The following is a 16132-nucleotide window of genomic DNA, read 5'->3' on the forward strand; positions in this document are numbered from 1 at the left end:
CGGACCTCCGGTGAGTGTCTAATTGTGAAAGCTACACTCACTACACAGGGTGTTTTTGGTTTATATATTTGAATGTTACATTAAAAACAACATGCATCTTTAACTTTTCATATTCTCCTTGATAGTTTGCAGGTACTAAGATGACTAGAACTCCAATTTATGTTGTAAATCAAGAGCACAATTTAAGTGCTTTATTTGTCATTGTACAATTGTACAATGAAATTGTGTTCAGGTGTTTGGTTAGTCCTGCTGCAACTGAGTGTGGCACCATTGTGGGCCAACCTGGCCAGCATGGTCTTGCTGAGGTAGGGGAAACCGGAGAACCCGGAAGAAACCTGGCAGTACTTTTCTAAAACAGTGCTCCACCTCCTGGGTGTGTCCCTGTTTTAAAGCATGGTGTCCTGCACTGGTCAGTTTCTCCTGCACAGCTCCCTCTGTTCCCTCCACTCCACCACAGTCTTTCACCATCGTTTGTCCCTAATTTAAATACATCCAGGAATACATTTCAAAGAAGGAGGAAACATGATGATGAACTAATACAATAATTACATGTATTTCAGAACATGTTTGTCGGGCCCTAAACTCCAAGGTTAGCAGGTTTTATAGTGTGGTAACATGACTGAACAATGATTACAGTTTTTTGCAATTTGCAAATTGTAACAATTATTATTGTGGTTTTGATTGGGTTGCAATTAACTGTGCAGCCCTGGTTCAGGACCATGGACAGTGCACTGTCACTTAGAAGATCAATGTGTAACGGAGTGGACACAAATCGGAATTGTTTTGGGTGTATAATTTACATGATCAAGGCCCTCAGTTCTGGTGAGTTACTTTCTTACAGCTTGACTGTTGTAATAACTGTGAGCCTATATCCTCCCTCCAATATGTGGTGAATGGAATCATTTTCTTCTTGAGTCATGGGAAAATAACAATTTAAAGATTTTCAGCAAAGTCAGACGTCTCAGATTGACCTTCTCATTAGACGTGACCTTTCAGAGCTTTGTTAATCCATGTATGAAATTGTTTCAAAGCTCGCTTATGCTGGTAATGAATGTGAATGTCTGAGACTGGAACACACTCAGACCTCCCTGTCAGTGAGTCAGACTTTCATGAGCTCAAGCGGTTGAGATGAAATAATAAGGAGAGGGACAGCTAAGAATCCTCTAACAATAAATTAGTAAGTCCACCAGCATTTGAGCTGGCAGGCCTTTGTCAGAAATTTACCAGACTTTTAGTATACTGGGAATATTTCTCTTCTGGAGTTTTGTTAACATATTTCACAATCTCCCTATAGGGACTTCAAGGGCGTCCAGGGTTACCAGGAAAGCCGGGGAGAAGAGGACCAATCGTGAGTGTCCATCTTTGCTTTCAAGATTACCTGCTCCAAATTAGTACATACACATATTAAGTTGGGAATGAGTTTGGACCACACAATTAGACCTCATAATTACATTTACTGGCTTCCTCTTTCATCCCTGTAATCCATTGAATAGATTAATTAAGATGGTATAGCACATAGCATTCTTGGTTAGCGTCAGTTTTCACTGGTAATGTGTAAAACAACAACAACAGCTATACAATAGGAAGACAATATTTACTTACAAATCAGCCTTATTGCATAATTGCGTGTGACCCCCCCAAAAAACAACCTAATCAATTATATGGTCACTGTGTTAAAAAACTAATAGATTTAGAAAGGACAAATCCAATACTTGTTCTAAAGTGCAGGGTTTATGATATGACGGTTATCACAGAAAATGTACTATTCCAAGAGACGTCAGGAGATTGCGGCATCTCTAACAAGAGCAGAGAGTTTCTTTGAATATCTGGGAATTTTATTGAACATTAAGCACCACTTGGAGCTAATGGCACTGAAATGTTTTTAGTATCTGTAGTTATGGTTCTCTGTCTTCTAGGGTCCCCCAGGCCCACATGGAAGACCGGGACTCCCTGGAACTCATGGATCAAAGGTATAGGAGAACCAGGACTATCAATACTATCATTATACACTGTAGTTAAGTCTAACGTAGCATTTATGTAGACTATGTCATTTAATCGACAATCCACATTCTATAGCCTCTCCTCCATCCCCTGTTGTTCAATATCAATTTAGTTGTGTAATGTTAAATGTTATTACCGGTATGTTCCACATCTCTACAAGTTTACAAATAAGTGATTCAGTTTGGCCCAGAACCCTATAACAGACTTTTCTGACGTAGAAGCCATTGGGGAAAATGTTCACTATCTAATCATTTTGAACTGAAAAGTTCCCACATGATTGTCAAACAGATTTATTTATGAACACGTATGTTCAGGTGCTATGTCTACAACATTGTAACTTGTTTGTCACATTTACTCCAAATAGTCAAAATGTTCCTCATGAATAAAACTTTAATTGACATTGATTCATAAACAACTAACTAAGTCAGATCAGTGTTGTGATGGACTGATGGACTGACTTTTTAAGGAGACGTTTTTGTCCCTGCTCCTGCTCTCACTTGTGTGATTAAATGTTTGAATTCTGACGTGATTGTGCCTGAAAAGGGGAAAGAATGTACACAGTCTCTCCCCAGCAATGCTCACGGAGCTAAACTGAGGCTCTGAAGGGACATGGACTGTTGGCTTGTGTAAATAGTGTATATCAGCTGGGCCTGGCCAGTGACTGGAATGAATGGCTTACTGTAAGCGTCTGGGGTTTGTTGTCATTGCTGTCAACTGCTTTCATTTACACCACTTTTATCTTGCAGGGGCAGAAGGGACTTCCAGGACTGTCCCCTGGCCAGGCATTAAGAGGACAAAAGGTATACAGTAGAATAAAACTATTATTGTAACTTTTGGTTTTATCTATATATCACATAGTAAATTAACTTGTTTAGGGAGAGCCTGGTGCCATATCCTCCCATGGATTACCAGGCACTTCAGGAAGAAAGGTATTTTTCTGCTATAATATCATAGGAATAGCTTTGTAAAATTGTTGCAACACAAGAAAACCGGATCCCTAAATGCTCACTTTAGTGAAGGTTGTTGTTGAGGTAAATAATTAGAAAATCAAGCCAAACATTATTATTGAGGTTAAGATAGGATCTTGTTTACTGACCAATAGCTCATTATACAATATGTCATAAAAGCTACTTTGTGTTTATCATCAGGGACAGAAAGGTCTCTCTGGACCATTTGGTTATCCCGGGAAGCCCGTAAGTCATACAGTAGATTTTAATTTTATATATTATAATGTATAGTAAAATATGCTTAGTACATTTTTGTGCAGTCTGTATTGTCATAGTCACTAACAACATGTCTTCACTTTGTTTATATGCACAGGGTGAACGAGGAGAAGATGGAAGTGCTGGTGCCAAAGGCTATCCTGGCAGGCAGGTGCAGTAAATCTACTGTTATGATGCACGTTCGTATTCAGACCAAATATGCCATCTGGTAATAAAAAGTGCTACAGTAGATCACAGTCAAATCGAATTCCACACATCCTGTAGTTTTAAAATGCTGAAAGAAGAAACTATTCATTTTGGGAAGCGATGGTATAACTGCAGATACAACTCAAATGAAGGAAAAGCTGGAGCTACATTAACTTTACATTGAAATTGAAATTTCTTCATCTGACAAGAACAGTGCCATCAGATATATTTACAAAACTCAATTTTTAAAGAGCTACAGCTAGTGCTAATTCTCAACAGAATTTGCACATTAGCCCCCTCTACCTTCCTCGGTAAGGAGTAAGGAGTAGCACCAATGTATATAGTAAGTGCCTCTGCAAGCTACAACACTGCAACAAATGTTTTCTTCTTTATTACCTTTTAAAAATAGGGCTCACCTGGACCTGTAGGAAAAGCAGGGCCAAAAGGAGTCAGAGTAAGTGAATTTCTGAAAGGAAGAAGACCACAATACGCCTGTTATTGTGTCAATTTTCTTGGAAAAATCCATTGCTCTATGCCGGTTCTGTGGAGTCTTACAGCGATGTCTGAGGTGAGCGTATGTGCCCTTGGACTACATCGTGGAAGCCAGCACCATGCAGTCCATGGGCATATACACTTACCCCAAGGCTTACCTCTTCAACACTTAACCTTCTTTACAACAGAATACTTTGCATGCTGTTTCATAAACATTTTGAGCTGTTATGTTGAAGTAGAATGGATGCAGGATAGGTTGGATGTCTGTTTTTGATGTTTCCCTCATCTTTTTAGGGCCTCATTGGCATGCCTGGGCTATTTGGTTTTCCTGGAGACGAAGGGGACAGGGTATGTATCATTGAAGGAAAGTGAGTTAGCTGCATTTACAGCTATAATACAGTAGCACAGTGAAGTATAGTATATCATTCAGTGTTTTTACTATGCCCTTTTAACTGTTTAAGGGAAGTCCAGGAGTGCAAGGGAAGAAGGGCACGATGGGTAGACCGGTAAAGTATAGTATGTGTTTTAGTGTTCTTGTCGTTTCCATTTTCCTTCTAACAATGACAAAGACATACAGCCATTTATCTCCCCTAAAGCAAAAAAAAGAGCAACCATGTATGTAAGCTCTGCTCTTTGACATTGGCCTTACTCTAGTGCCTTTGTGGGCATGAGTGGAACTTGATGCGTGGGACATAGTTTGACCTTGGCGCAGTGACAAAAACACATTCAGTGACTGGCCTCGTGGCTGCAGCATGTCTCTTGTTCTGCTTTTCATAAAAGAATAATGCAAAGCAGTCAAAGGAAGGACCTTGTCGGCATTTTCCCAGCTTTACCGTGAGGGTTCAAGCAAACCCAGATAATTATTTTGTGGCTACTAATGACTACAATACAGTGTGGTTCATTATCGTGGGGCACAACAGTGCCTATGCAACTATGCTCATCTTACACTATACCGTTTTCATGACATACTGTTATTGGTTTACTTAAGACACATGCATATCTTCCTCAACACAATAAAAACGTTATCTCCTCTTATACCTAGGGGTTTCCTGGTGACCGTGGGATAAGTGTAGTTCCTGGTCCTGATGGGAATCCTGTAAGTTTATATGACAGCATTTCAGCTCACACTCATGCGTAATTAATGAAATACTGTATATGCTTTTTTTTAGTTGTAGCATCTAGTGCTTCTGCAGCCTTACGTTCTAATAAAAGTTCTAATAATAGTGTTATTTATTTATTCATAAATCTTACAGAGAGACTGCATGCTGCATTGTTAGTTACTGAGGCTTAAAGGTGCATTATGCAATATGCAATTATGTAGTGACCCAGCAGCTGTATGAGTGGTCAGCATGGCGCCTCTACTTTCAATCACTGTGGTCTCTACAACGCTCCAGGATTAATTGTTTTGTAGGTTTTCTGGAGAGAGGGTCCGTCATCAGTGAAAACCTTCCAAACAGTTGATCCTGGAGCGTCCTGGAGACCGCTGTGATGGAAAGTAAAGAAGGCCATGCTGACCACTCATACAACTGCTGGGTCACTACAAGGTCAAATATGCACAAATATCAACTTTTTTTCCCACATAAAAAAGTTGCATAATGCACCTTTAAGGTTGTTGTGTGTAGTATACAAATACACTGTTTACAAACTGATTCAAAATATTGTGGCAGTACCACCCAAAGACTCTTAAAGTTATCATTTCTAGGGTGAAGTTGGAGCCATTGGCCCTCCTGGGATTCCTGGTGTTACAGTAAGTCCATATGTTTCAATACAAAGGCACCATAATAAATCATATACTGTACCTGCATTGTGCCTGTTTCTGCTGGCAGGGACACATTGGTTCTGTTGGCAGGATGGGCTCACCAGGACAATTAGGACTCAAAGTATGTTGTTATGTGTTGCTGCCTGACAGACAGTTTAGCTTAGGGATAGTACTTTACTGTGTAAAATGTCTTGTTTTTGAATCACTAATAGTTATCTAAAGCCCCTTTGTTTTTCCGAGGGCGAAACAGGAAACTCTGGACGAACCGGAATGAAAGGTGATAAGGTGATTCCTCTTTTAGTCATTTTGAGTGTGTGTTTGTGAGCATACTGTATCTAAGCTGGGTTTTATTAAATTTACACAGATCCTGATTTTAATTAGACATACTCCACTACATATTTGTTTCAGGGGGATCTTGGCTCACTTGGAAAGCCCGGAGAAACTGGATTTCAGGGTGACAAGGTAGTCTGTGTTTGTACATATGTTTCTGTTTAAAGAAATAGGCCAGGGATAACATTTGCGTGACTTAGTGCATGCTCAAAGACCAGACAGGTACAAATCAGCTTGTCTAAGCTACGGTAAGAACAAGAACATACATTACGTCAGTGTGTAAAAACAGTGGCCTATTCCTTTAAGTCAATTTTTCTTGTTAAATAAAACTAATTAAACCTGCATCGTGTTTACAGGGTAATCTCGGCTCTCCTGGGTCAAAAGGCCCATTTGGAAAACCTGGACCACAGGTGCACTACCCGTTTTTATTTTAATTGCAATTATTATGTAACCAAGTCTAACAGAAGAAATGACAAACCTGTTTCATAAAAGTTTCACATTTAGGAAATGTTTTTACATATTGTACATCATGTGGCTTCCTTAGGGCACACCGGGTGATAAAGGCCCTGACGGTTTTTCTGGTGCACCTGGACAAGAGGTAATTTCAGTTTATAATTCACATCTAGCATGTTGCATGGCATTTATTTCAAAACCAATGTAGGTGTAATTGCAGTTTTCAGCACTTGTGTGTGCTGAAAACTGCACACACAAGGCTATCACATGTTTGTCATAGGGATTTCCAGGTGATATTGGTCGTCCAGGTCTAAATGGTCTGCAGGGGCCCAAGGTTAGTTCAACTTGAAAGTAACTAATGTTAACCTAATGTCTCCATTTGGGTTTCTACAGATCCATGTTAAATGTTTACTATATTGTGTATTACAGGGCAAACGAGGCATCCTAGGTTTACCAGGTCCAGGAGGAGCTCCTGGACTGCAGGTTGGACCTAGTATATATTTTATGTGGACAAATGCAGTGCTTTTGAGTCACCAGTTCTGTAAATCTGGTCCAAACAGGGCAACAATGGGCTTATTGGTCCAGTTGGACTTACTGGACAAGAAGTAAGATGGCATGTCATGTTTGTCAACACAAAGTACTGAACATGATCAATTTCACAGGGTCACCGACTATTGCACTGTAAATATGATCTAATCAGGCATTTGGGCTCAACTAACGTGTAAAGGTTTATGTTTGATATATACGTGTTGGCTCTCGCAGTGTACAGTTGTCTCATAGCACAGTTTATGTAGTTCAGTATATCGAAATCTCTCTTTTGATATTGCTGTCTGTTCAGGGCCGACCTGGGAGGCAAGGATTCCCAGGACTGACTGGTCCTGATGGACACAAGGTGAGTGTTTTATGATGCAATACTGCATTATCTTCAAAATATGATTTTATTATGATAGCATGCATATTCTCAGTAACCAAATTTGACAAATTTATTTGAGTAAAGTTTGTTGTTTGTGTGTAATTTCTGCCTTGCTGTAGGGTGACTGTGGGATAACTGGTGAAGTTGGGCAACTTGGCGAGAGGGTATCCAGCCTTTTATTTTAAAAAATATAGCTTGAAAAAGTACATTTTAAATAAGTAAAAGTGCTGTTTTACCACAGGGATCTCATGGTATTATTGGGCCTCGAGGGGAGACAGGTGTCTTTGGAGAAAGGGTATATTACATGTTTTATTAAAACAGACTTGATTGGCCATATCAATCTTTATGTATTGTAATGTAATGTTGCCAATGCTGTTGTTGCACACTTGATGCACACTTAGGACCTGAACACTAAAGTAAGCTCCCTTCTTCAAATCGACTGATGTCTGTTCTCTCAGGGTCACCGAGGGGAAATGGGTGCTCCAGGGCTACCAGGAGACCGAGGGCCATTGGTAGAGAGTCTTGATCATTTTGTGCCTTTTTTTGTACTCTATACTAATATATAGATGATGCAACAGTGGTAATTATGTATTCCTCAGGGTCATGAGGGCCCTCAGGGGAACGTTGGTCAGCCGGGCCTGCAAGGCAATACTGTAAGTCTGTCCTTCTGCTATGTTTAGAGTGCCACATTTATTGACCACATTTGTTTATGTACCTTGTGACGTTCATTAAAAGTAAAACTAAATGCTACAATCTTGAAGTGAGGACAATTTTGACAGTGTTTATTTGGTCACAGGGGCCGCCTGGTTCACAAGGATTCAGTGGCTGCGAAGGACCCAAAGGAAGAATAGTAGGAAACTATCTTAAGATTTCAGTACAAACTTTATAAACTTTATACATTTTATTATTTTTATATAAACAAATGTGTACTTTTAAGTTGATGTTTTTCTAGGGTTCAGTGGGACCTGGGGGTGAAGTTGGAAAGAAAGGGCCCATGGGTGAAAAAGTAGGCACAAGATAATCCAATATATCTATGCATTCGAACATCTGCATTTCAACTAGTATTGTCTTATGACAATGAAATTGAGGATTTATTTGCAGTCAAATACCACATGCGGTATATACTGTATTTTGCAGGGCTCTGTTGGTGCCCCAGGAAAAATGGGTCTCCCTGGGGAAATGGTAAGATTATTAAATAGTTGAGTATTACTACTGCTATCATATGAAACAGCCATGTGTTTTTATGCATTTATCAGGGCAAACCTGGCGAACCTGGTGAAAGTGGACCAATGGGACATCCTGTACTTTGTAGTAATTGTAGTCCTTACCATCACACAAACTTGCCATTATTGCTAATACGTATTCACATTTCAGGGTGTTGAAGGACTTTCAGGCCCAGCGGGAGCAAAAGGAACAGCAGGATACACAGTAAGCACAATTTCATGTTTTTGGGTTATGTGAAACTTTCACATTCCTAAAGTGTCATACATCTAAAATATCCCGTTCCACTTGCAGAGGTGTTTACAAAACCTACCAGTTTAATTGATATCTATGTTTAGACTTAATAGTTGTTTACTAGATATCCTGCTTGATCACTGCAGGGGGCAGCAGGACCACCAGGGACAGCTGGGCCTCTTGGGGAGATGGGACTGAGGGTGAGTTTGATCACACAGCTGTCTGCAGTTCCCACTGGCTCTTTCATTACCACTTAGCAATGAAGATGTACTCTGCGTCTAACAGGGGGAGCCAGGAAAGACTGGAGAGAGAGGTTTGTCTGGTGAGCCTGGGGAAATGGTATGATGCTTTATCACATAGTTGCAGATAAGAGTACTACATTCAAATATAATCTGACAAGCTGAACATGTTCTGTGTCTTTAGGGTTATATTGGTCCAACTGGATTTACAGGAGCTCAAGGCATGACTGGCTCAAGTGTGAGTGGACACAATTTTTGTGGGATGTATACATTGAATTGTTTGAAGTTATACATGCACTTGTGGTAATCAAGGGCACTGTATTTAGAAAACAACTGTTTTGACTGTTTTGTCACACATTGAACAAAAAAAATTGCATTAGTTTTTTGCCCATTTGAACAGGGGGAGCAGGGCATTGGTGGGGAAAATGGATCAAAAGGACCTGATGGCCTTAAGGTAAGTTGTAAGAGTCTACTTCTGTCACACTTGGCACACCGTTTTAATGTTTATATCAACATAATCCCTAAATTCAACAAACTACTATATTCTCTTTATTTTTGTCCAAACTCTAATCTTTATTAATGTATTTCACCTTTATATATTATTGGCCTTTCACAAGCGTGAGTTCTGTGTCATCGCTCTCCTAACTGAGATAAACTAGGTCTCACAGAATCACACAGAAAATAGTTATTTGTTTCTTCTCTTTGCAGGGTGAAATGGGTTGTGCTGGATTATATGGGGCAAAGGGAGACCACGGTGAAACTGGACTCAAAGGAAAAGAAGGATTCCCAGGGCCTTCTGGATTGATCGGTGTAAGAGTGAGTTTTAATCACCGACGCTTAATAGTATGTCCTTCCAAATGATTTGACCAAATTACTGTAAAGGTTGTTGTTATTCTAAAGGGTCATGAGGGAAAACCTGGTAGTAAAATGGGTGAGAGAGGAAAGCCAGGACTGAAGGTTTGTAGTTTTCTAAATCGGGACTAACCTGTCACAGAACACAGGTCCCATTTTCTACTAAACTGACTTTTAACAGCATTTAACCATATTTCAATGTGTTTCTCTTAAAGGTGTATTAAGCAACCTTTTATGTGAAAAAAGAAGTCGATATTTATGCGTATTTTACCTTGTAGTGACCCAGTGGTTGTATGAGTGGTCAACATGGCACCTTTACTTTCCATCACAGTGGTCTCTAGGACGCTCCAGGATCAATTGTTTGGAAGGTTTTCACTGCTGATGGACCCCCCTGAAAACCTACAAAGCAACTGATCCTGGAGCGTCCTGGAGAGCACTGTGATGGAAAGCAAAAGCGCCATGCTGACCACTCATACAGCCACTGGGTCGCTGAAAGGTAAAATACGCATAAATAACAACTTTTTTTTTCCGCATAAAAAGTTGCATAATGCACCTTTAAAATGAATGAATAAATAAAATTAAGAAACTTTAAAATAACCACATATTATTGGGTCTGGCTGAACTAAAGGGAATCCAGGGGCACGATGGTCAGTCAGGAGAGAGTGGACAGGCTGGTGAGCAGGGAGCAATGGGTGTTCGTGGACAGAAGGGAGACAGGGGGACCGCTGGGCCACAGGTAATTCTGAATACCACTCACAATTAAATCACTGATCACCGCTTTAAATTAAAGATTTATTTTCCCCGTTTTAATACAGGGTTCATTGGGAGTGAATGGAAAAGTAGGGCTTGTGGGCATACAAGGTTATGAGGTAAGTGAGTAAATTAGTGAGAAAATGGTAGTCATACCTACAGATATACAATTTAAACAAATTGTACATTCAGATTGTTTTTAAGAATAAGAACTCTGAATGTCAATGTCATGTTTTTCCACAGGGTCACATGGGACCACAGGGCGCCCGAGGACCAACTGGTCCAATAGGTGAAAAAGTGAGTTGTAAAGTTTCTTGTTTTTTCTGCTAAATCCTTGGCAAAATTCTCCCATTTTGAAATTTTGAGTGAGTAGAAGCCTTGAAGCAAAACGTCAGTCCAGTTAATGACTTGATTTGAAAGTCTCTACTACAATGGATAATTCCTGGACAACTAAGAGCATACATCACCACATGTAGATTTTTTCTTCATAATAGGCTGTATTTGTTTATCTTTGATTTGATTAGGGTGAAGATGGAGAGGACAGTACAGCTGAAGGCCCCCGTGGTCCTCAAGGAGTCCGAGTAAGTGGATCCCACTGTGTTTTACACTTTGTTTTTGAAGGGAGTCGTGCTTTGATTGTTTTCTACCAGGGCCCAGCTGGAAACAGGGGAGAGCGAGGACCCCCGGGCGACCATGGTGATGCTGTGAGTGAATTCATTTGTGATCAATTTCAACATCACACAGCTACATGAGGTTCAGCTTGTACTGATTTTAATTTTTACAATGTGCGTAGGGTTACGTCGGTGTTGCAGGAGAGAGAGGTGCTGTTGGATCTCCTGGAATTCCTGTATGAATCTACTTTCATTTTGTGCTTTACATGCGACGTGAAGTGAAAACAAACCAAATCTTTTCTCTCAGGGCAATCCGGGATCCAGAGGGCAACATGGACAGAAAGGACAAATAGGGGATCAAGTAAGGATGCTAATTAAAAGTAACAAGGCATTTTCCTTTGGATCGGAGCTACTGTGAGATACCACTTACCACGTTCATAATAATGATTGTGCTAAAGGGTCTGAAAGGAAAAACTGGAATGAGAGGAGCATCTGGAGCCAAAGGTCTTCGAGTAAGATCAGTTTAACATTTAAACAATAGCCTATTTTGAGTAAAATAGGAAACTGATGTGATTGCTGCTACTCAGGGTTCAAATGGGTCTCATGGTCAACTGGGCGTTGTGGGAACAGAAGGTCTCGAGGGTTTACCGGGAGCACCTGGACTTCTCGGCCAAAGGGGAGGTACAGGGATGAAGGTACACTTCACCTCCATGCACCATAATACAGTGTGTTGACTTTATGCTTTAGAGAGAGAGAAAGAGAGAGAAAAAAAAGGTTTAGCCAAGTTATAATACTGTTCCTCTAAAGCTCAAAACAATCACACTGGTGCTGACCATTTCAATGCTCAGCAACTACAGTTTTTAGCTTCATTTATACTGCTTTATGTTCTTCCTTTTGCCAGCAGAGGGTGCTTCAATACTATTAGAGACATTTTTATACATTCTATCAGGCTGTATCACTTTCATCCAAACATATATTATTTTAAGTTTAACAACATGAAATGTCAATGCTAACTCTTCAAAATATCATGTTTTGTTAGGGAGAGCAAGGAGATGATGGGCAGGTGGGATTACCTGGTCACCCTGGACAACGAGGTTCAAGTGGTGGCACGGGACTTACTGGTTCTCAAGGCCTCACAGGTCTAAAGGTGAGGTGTGGATTAGTTGTTATTGTTTCAACATTCAAGTTTTAGTTACTTACACAAAATCTGTTCCACTCAGGGTGATCAACATCTTCCTGGCCAATGTGGCGCCACAGGAAAGAGAGGTACTGCCGGAGGCGTGGGGTTACCAGGAAAACAAGGTGCCAAAGGAGCCAACGGGCAGCCTGTAAGTTTGTATTCACAATAACTAACATAAAACAATGCTTCACAAATTTAATGCACATCTGCTCTATATTCCCTTTGCGTCAGGGGGATACTGGTGAACCAGGGTATCCAGGTATCCTCGGTTATTTTGGACTTAAGGTGGGCATGCCATTTTTTAAATATAATGTCCTACTTCATTGATTGATTTCATTCAAAATGCCCTATAAATGTACCTGAAGGGGGCCTCATCCACATCAGCTGTTATCGAAATCCCTGCTTCCATATAGTAACTATTGAACTGTCTCTTTATAGGGACCACGTGGAGATACCGGCCCCCAAGGGATACAGGGGCCTAAAGGACCAGCTGGGCCCAAGGTAAAGTGAAGATATATACCATGGGCAGCCAAATGGCATTTTCCCTCTGACTGGCTATTTTTTTGGGTTATCATACCGAGTGTATGTCTCAGTCACTAACATTGGCACTATGTTACAGGGTATGACGGGAGCAGTTGGCCGTACTGGCATTACTGGCCCCAACGGTCACTCTGTATGTACCCTCTATCTCATTTGGTCAGTCAGGGGCATTCATTATACCTCTGATCTTGGTTTTGATGAATTGAACCCCCGTCTCGATTGCTCTCCTCAGGGACACCAGGGCGACAAAGGAAGCCAAGGAGACACGGTGCGTGCTGCTATTTTGATGAATCCCTGTCTGTCATAAATGTGAGCACATTTACTACGAAGAACTGCTTTTGCCTTCAGAAATGTTCCTTTGCCATTGTGCTTTGCTGTTTGTTTTCACATTCACAATGACACCTAGTTAAAAGCAGTGGAATTTCTGTCAGGGTGAGGAATGTTGGCCGTATACTGAGGGTTTTAAGAGCTTTCTTTGGGGTTCATATTTAGTTGTAATTCAGAAGCTTACCCCTGAAACGGCAACATTTGTGTAAGAGCCTGCTGAGCTAAAATAGGATTTACTGTGGGAGAATGAGATTTGAGAGGTTTTATAGGAAGCTCACTGCCTGCTGAGAATACACTTGCAATATTAATTTGTTGAAGGGGCCATACAGTGCAATACGCTGTATGTGATGTGTTAGTGGTCATGGTATAACATTTATAGTGAGTTTGAAATAACAAATTGTGCCCTCTTTCCACCAGGGACTACAAGGCCCAGTGGTAAGCTGTGTAGATGTCATACAGTGTATGAAGGACACAGTCACTTCTTCTGAAATGCTCTCTTAGGGATGCCCAGGACCTCAAGGGCCTCCAGGACCACCGGTAAGTCCTTCATTCATGAGTGCACGAGAATGAATTAGCAGACAGATGTGCATTCATGTGGATTCTCTTTTTGAGTGGCACGGTAGCACAGTGGTTAGCGCTCGTGCTTCACAGCTAGAAGGTTCGATCCCGGACCTTCCTGTGTGGAGTTTGCATGTTCTCCCTGTGTCTGCGTAGGCTTCCTCTGGGTACTCCTTCTGCTCAAAACATGTAGCCTACAATAGCTTCATCCTCCAGCCAGGTGATTCTGACCATTAGCCTGACTCCACATCTACTGGCCCACTGTTCCTACAGGTTGCCCAGCGGCATTGAAGGATGGCTTAAATACAGAGAACACATTTCCTTACGGGATCAATAGAAATATACCTTAACCTGAAATATCATTAGTACTAATTGGGACTTGATTTTGAGAAAGGTGTGGGAGTTGTGGAAGCCAGAGCAAAGATTTCTGTTCATTTCCAAGCTGATGACAGCCACGGGATCTTGCAACCCAAGTATGTAGCTCATTTTGCTTTCTGATTGGATAATTGTCTTGCCTACAAAAACATAATGTGTCAACACATTCAACCATTACATCATGTGGCCCAAATTCTTTTCTGTAATTACTAATAAATCAATATCACAATCATCAGTAAAACTAATGTTGGACTTGAAACGTTTACCTATTATCTGGGGACACAAATCAATATTTAAAATAGTTTCTATTATTTTTACTACCTTTAATAGTACCTAATCTTTAGCCATTTCTCTTTCAGGGTCAGCCCAGATATGTCCCATCATGGGTGAGTTTGTATTTTTAACAAGTGGTCACCTCCTGCTCCATCCCGAATCTATTTATGAATTTATAGAACAATGAAGCCCGTGGGGTCACTTTAGAAATGATTATGGACTTCTATGCTGGTCTAAAGTCAGAGGTTGGTGTGGAACAGAACAAGGCTTTTTGTTATTTCATTAACTGAAGAGTATTGCATGAAGAGATAGTAAATGACATGTTACAATGACTGATAATAACATCGACTGTCAGAATAATTACAGTCCTACTCCGGAGCGACTGGTGTCAGATCAGAGGACAGAGATTCTCCAGACTCTGCACCATCTCAGTTTTCTGATTCAGAGTCTAAAGCAGCCAGTGGGAAGCCACAGCAACCCTTTGCGGATATGCAAAGACCTTCACAACTGTGACCAGAATATGAAAGATGGTAAAACAGCTTCTTTCAATGAATCTGTTTTTGTAGCAAACATGAATTGAATACTCTCATAGGAACTTATTGGATTGACCCAAACCTCGGCTGTTATGATGATGCCATTGAGGTGACATGTAACCTTTCTGCTGGAGGACAGACCTGTCTAAACCCTGTCCTACTATCCAAGGTTAGGATCATATGTTAACACAGTAAACAGATATTTTTTTCCAAACTATCCAGCATTTTCTATTTTTAAGTACAAGTAAAAAAAAATGTTTTTATAGTTGGAGATGAATATCGGCCATATTCAGCTGAATTTTATCCACCTCCTGAGCACTGAGGCTGTGCAGCACATTATAATTCACTGCCTGAACATGCCTGTGTGGGCAACAGGACCCTCGCTGCTACCTTCAAAGCAAACAGTGAGTTTCAAAACTTGGACTGGGGAAATGATTCAGGCTGGAGATCGTCTGGAGCCTCTTACACCCAGGGATGACTGTTGGGTATGTATTTTGCACATTATTTGTCAATTGTTAGTCACAACAGAACAGCTTTAGACAAACCTTAAAACATTTGTGAATAACAATGGTCCGTACATGTTTGTATTATCATGTTTCAGATCAAAGATGGTCACTGGCACCAGACACACTTTATCTTCCAAATGCCGGACCCAAACTGGCTTCCCATTGTTGATGTGAATAACCTTGAAGCACAAGATCCCAGTGCACGCTTTTATCTTGAGGTTGGGCCTGTGTGCTTCCTTTAATGTGAACACTACACACACACAGGAGGATCACAACTTTGTCATGGACAGAATATGCTGTTGAAGATGTAGAGATTACTACTGATTCATCTACAAGTCTCTAATGTCCTCTAATGCAGTGGTTCACAACTGGTTTGGTGTCGGGACCCACAATCACCCTGGGATGACAAGCAAAAACGACTTAAGACTTGTAAAATATAATGTAAAACGCTGTCTTTTCCTCAAAAAAATTGTTTAATAAGCATTAAATAAGCCACAAAAGCTGACATTATTATAAAAACAACCCAATGACAATCATTTTTAACCGACTCAAGTGGATATTTTTCCTCTACATATA

At 40.6% G+C, this 16132-nt stretch overlaps 1 protein-coding gene across 1 annotated transcript; it reads left to right on the forward strand.

Annotated features, from left to right (window-relative positions):
* Nucleotides 1-1010: 1010 nt before the first annotated feature.
* Nucleotides 1011-15829, forward strand: col27a1b (collagen, type XXVII, alpha 1b; the record flags this gene model as incomplete). The annotated part of the gene is made up of 43 exons (XM_079574764.1): nt 1011-1094; nt 1295-1348; nt 1917-1970; nt 2748-2801; nt 2877-2930; nt 3150-3194; nt 3322-3375; nt 3820-3864; nt 4197-4250; nt 4364-4408; nt 7283-7336; nt 7599-7652; nt 7816-7869; nt 7957-8010; nt 8154-8207; nt 8310-8363; nt 8495-8539; nt 8614-8658; nt 8732-8785; nt 8959-9012; nt 9098-9151; nt 9236-9289; nt 9452-9505; nt 9760-9867; nt 9952-10008; nt 10532-10639; nt 10719-10772; nt 10897-10950; nt 11185-11234; nt 11304-11357; nt 11852-11945; nt 12304-12416; nt 12485-12592; nt 12676-12703; nt 12883-12945; nt 13064-13117; nt 13217-13252; nt 14604-14630; nt 14697-14762; nt 14873-15047; nt 15110-15219; nt 15317-15535; nt 15652-15829. 43 exons carry the CDS (start codon nt 1011-1013, stop codon nt 15796-15798), a joined length of 2952 nt encoding a protein of 983 aa, XP_079430890.1. The 3' UTR covers nt 15799-15829.
* Between the last annotated feature and the right edge of the window lie 303 nt (nt 15830-16132).

The sequence above is a fragment of the Gobius niger genome, assembly GCF_951799975.1.
Source record: "Gobius niger genome assembly, chromosome: 1".
Taxonomy (NCBI): domain Eukaryota; kingdom Metazoa; phylum Chordata; class Actinopteri; order Gobiiformes; family Gobiidae; genus Gobius; species Gobius niger.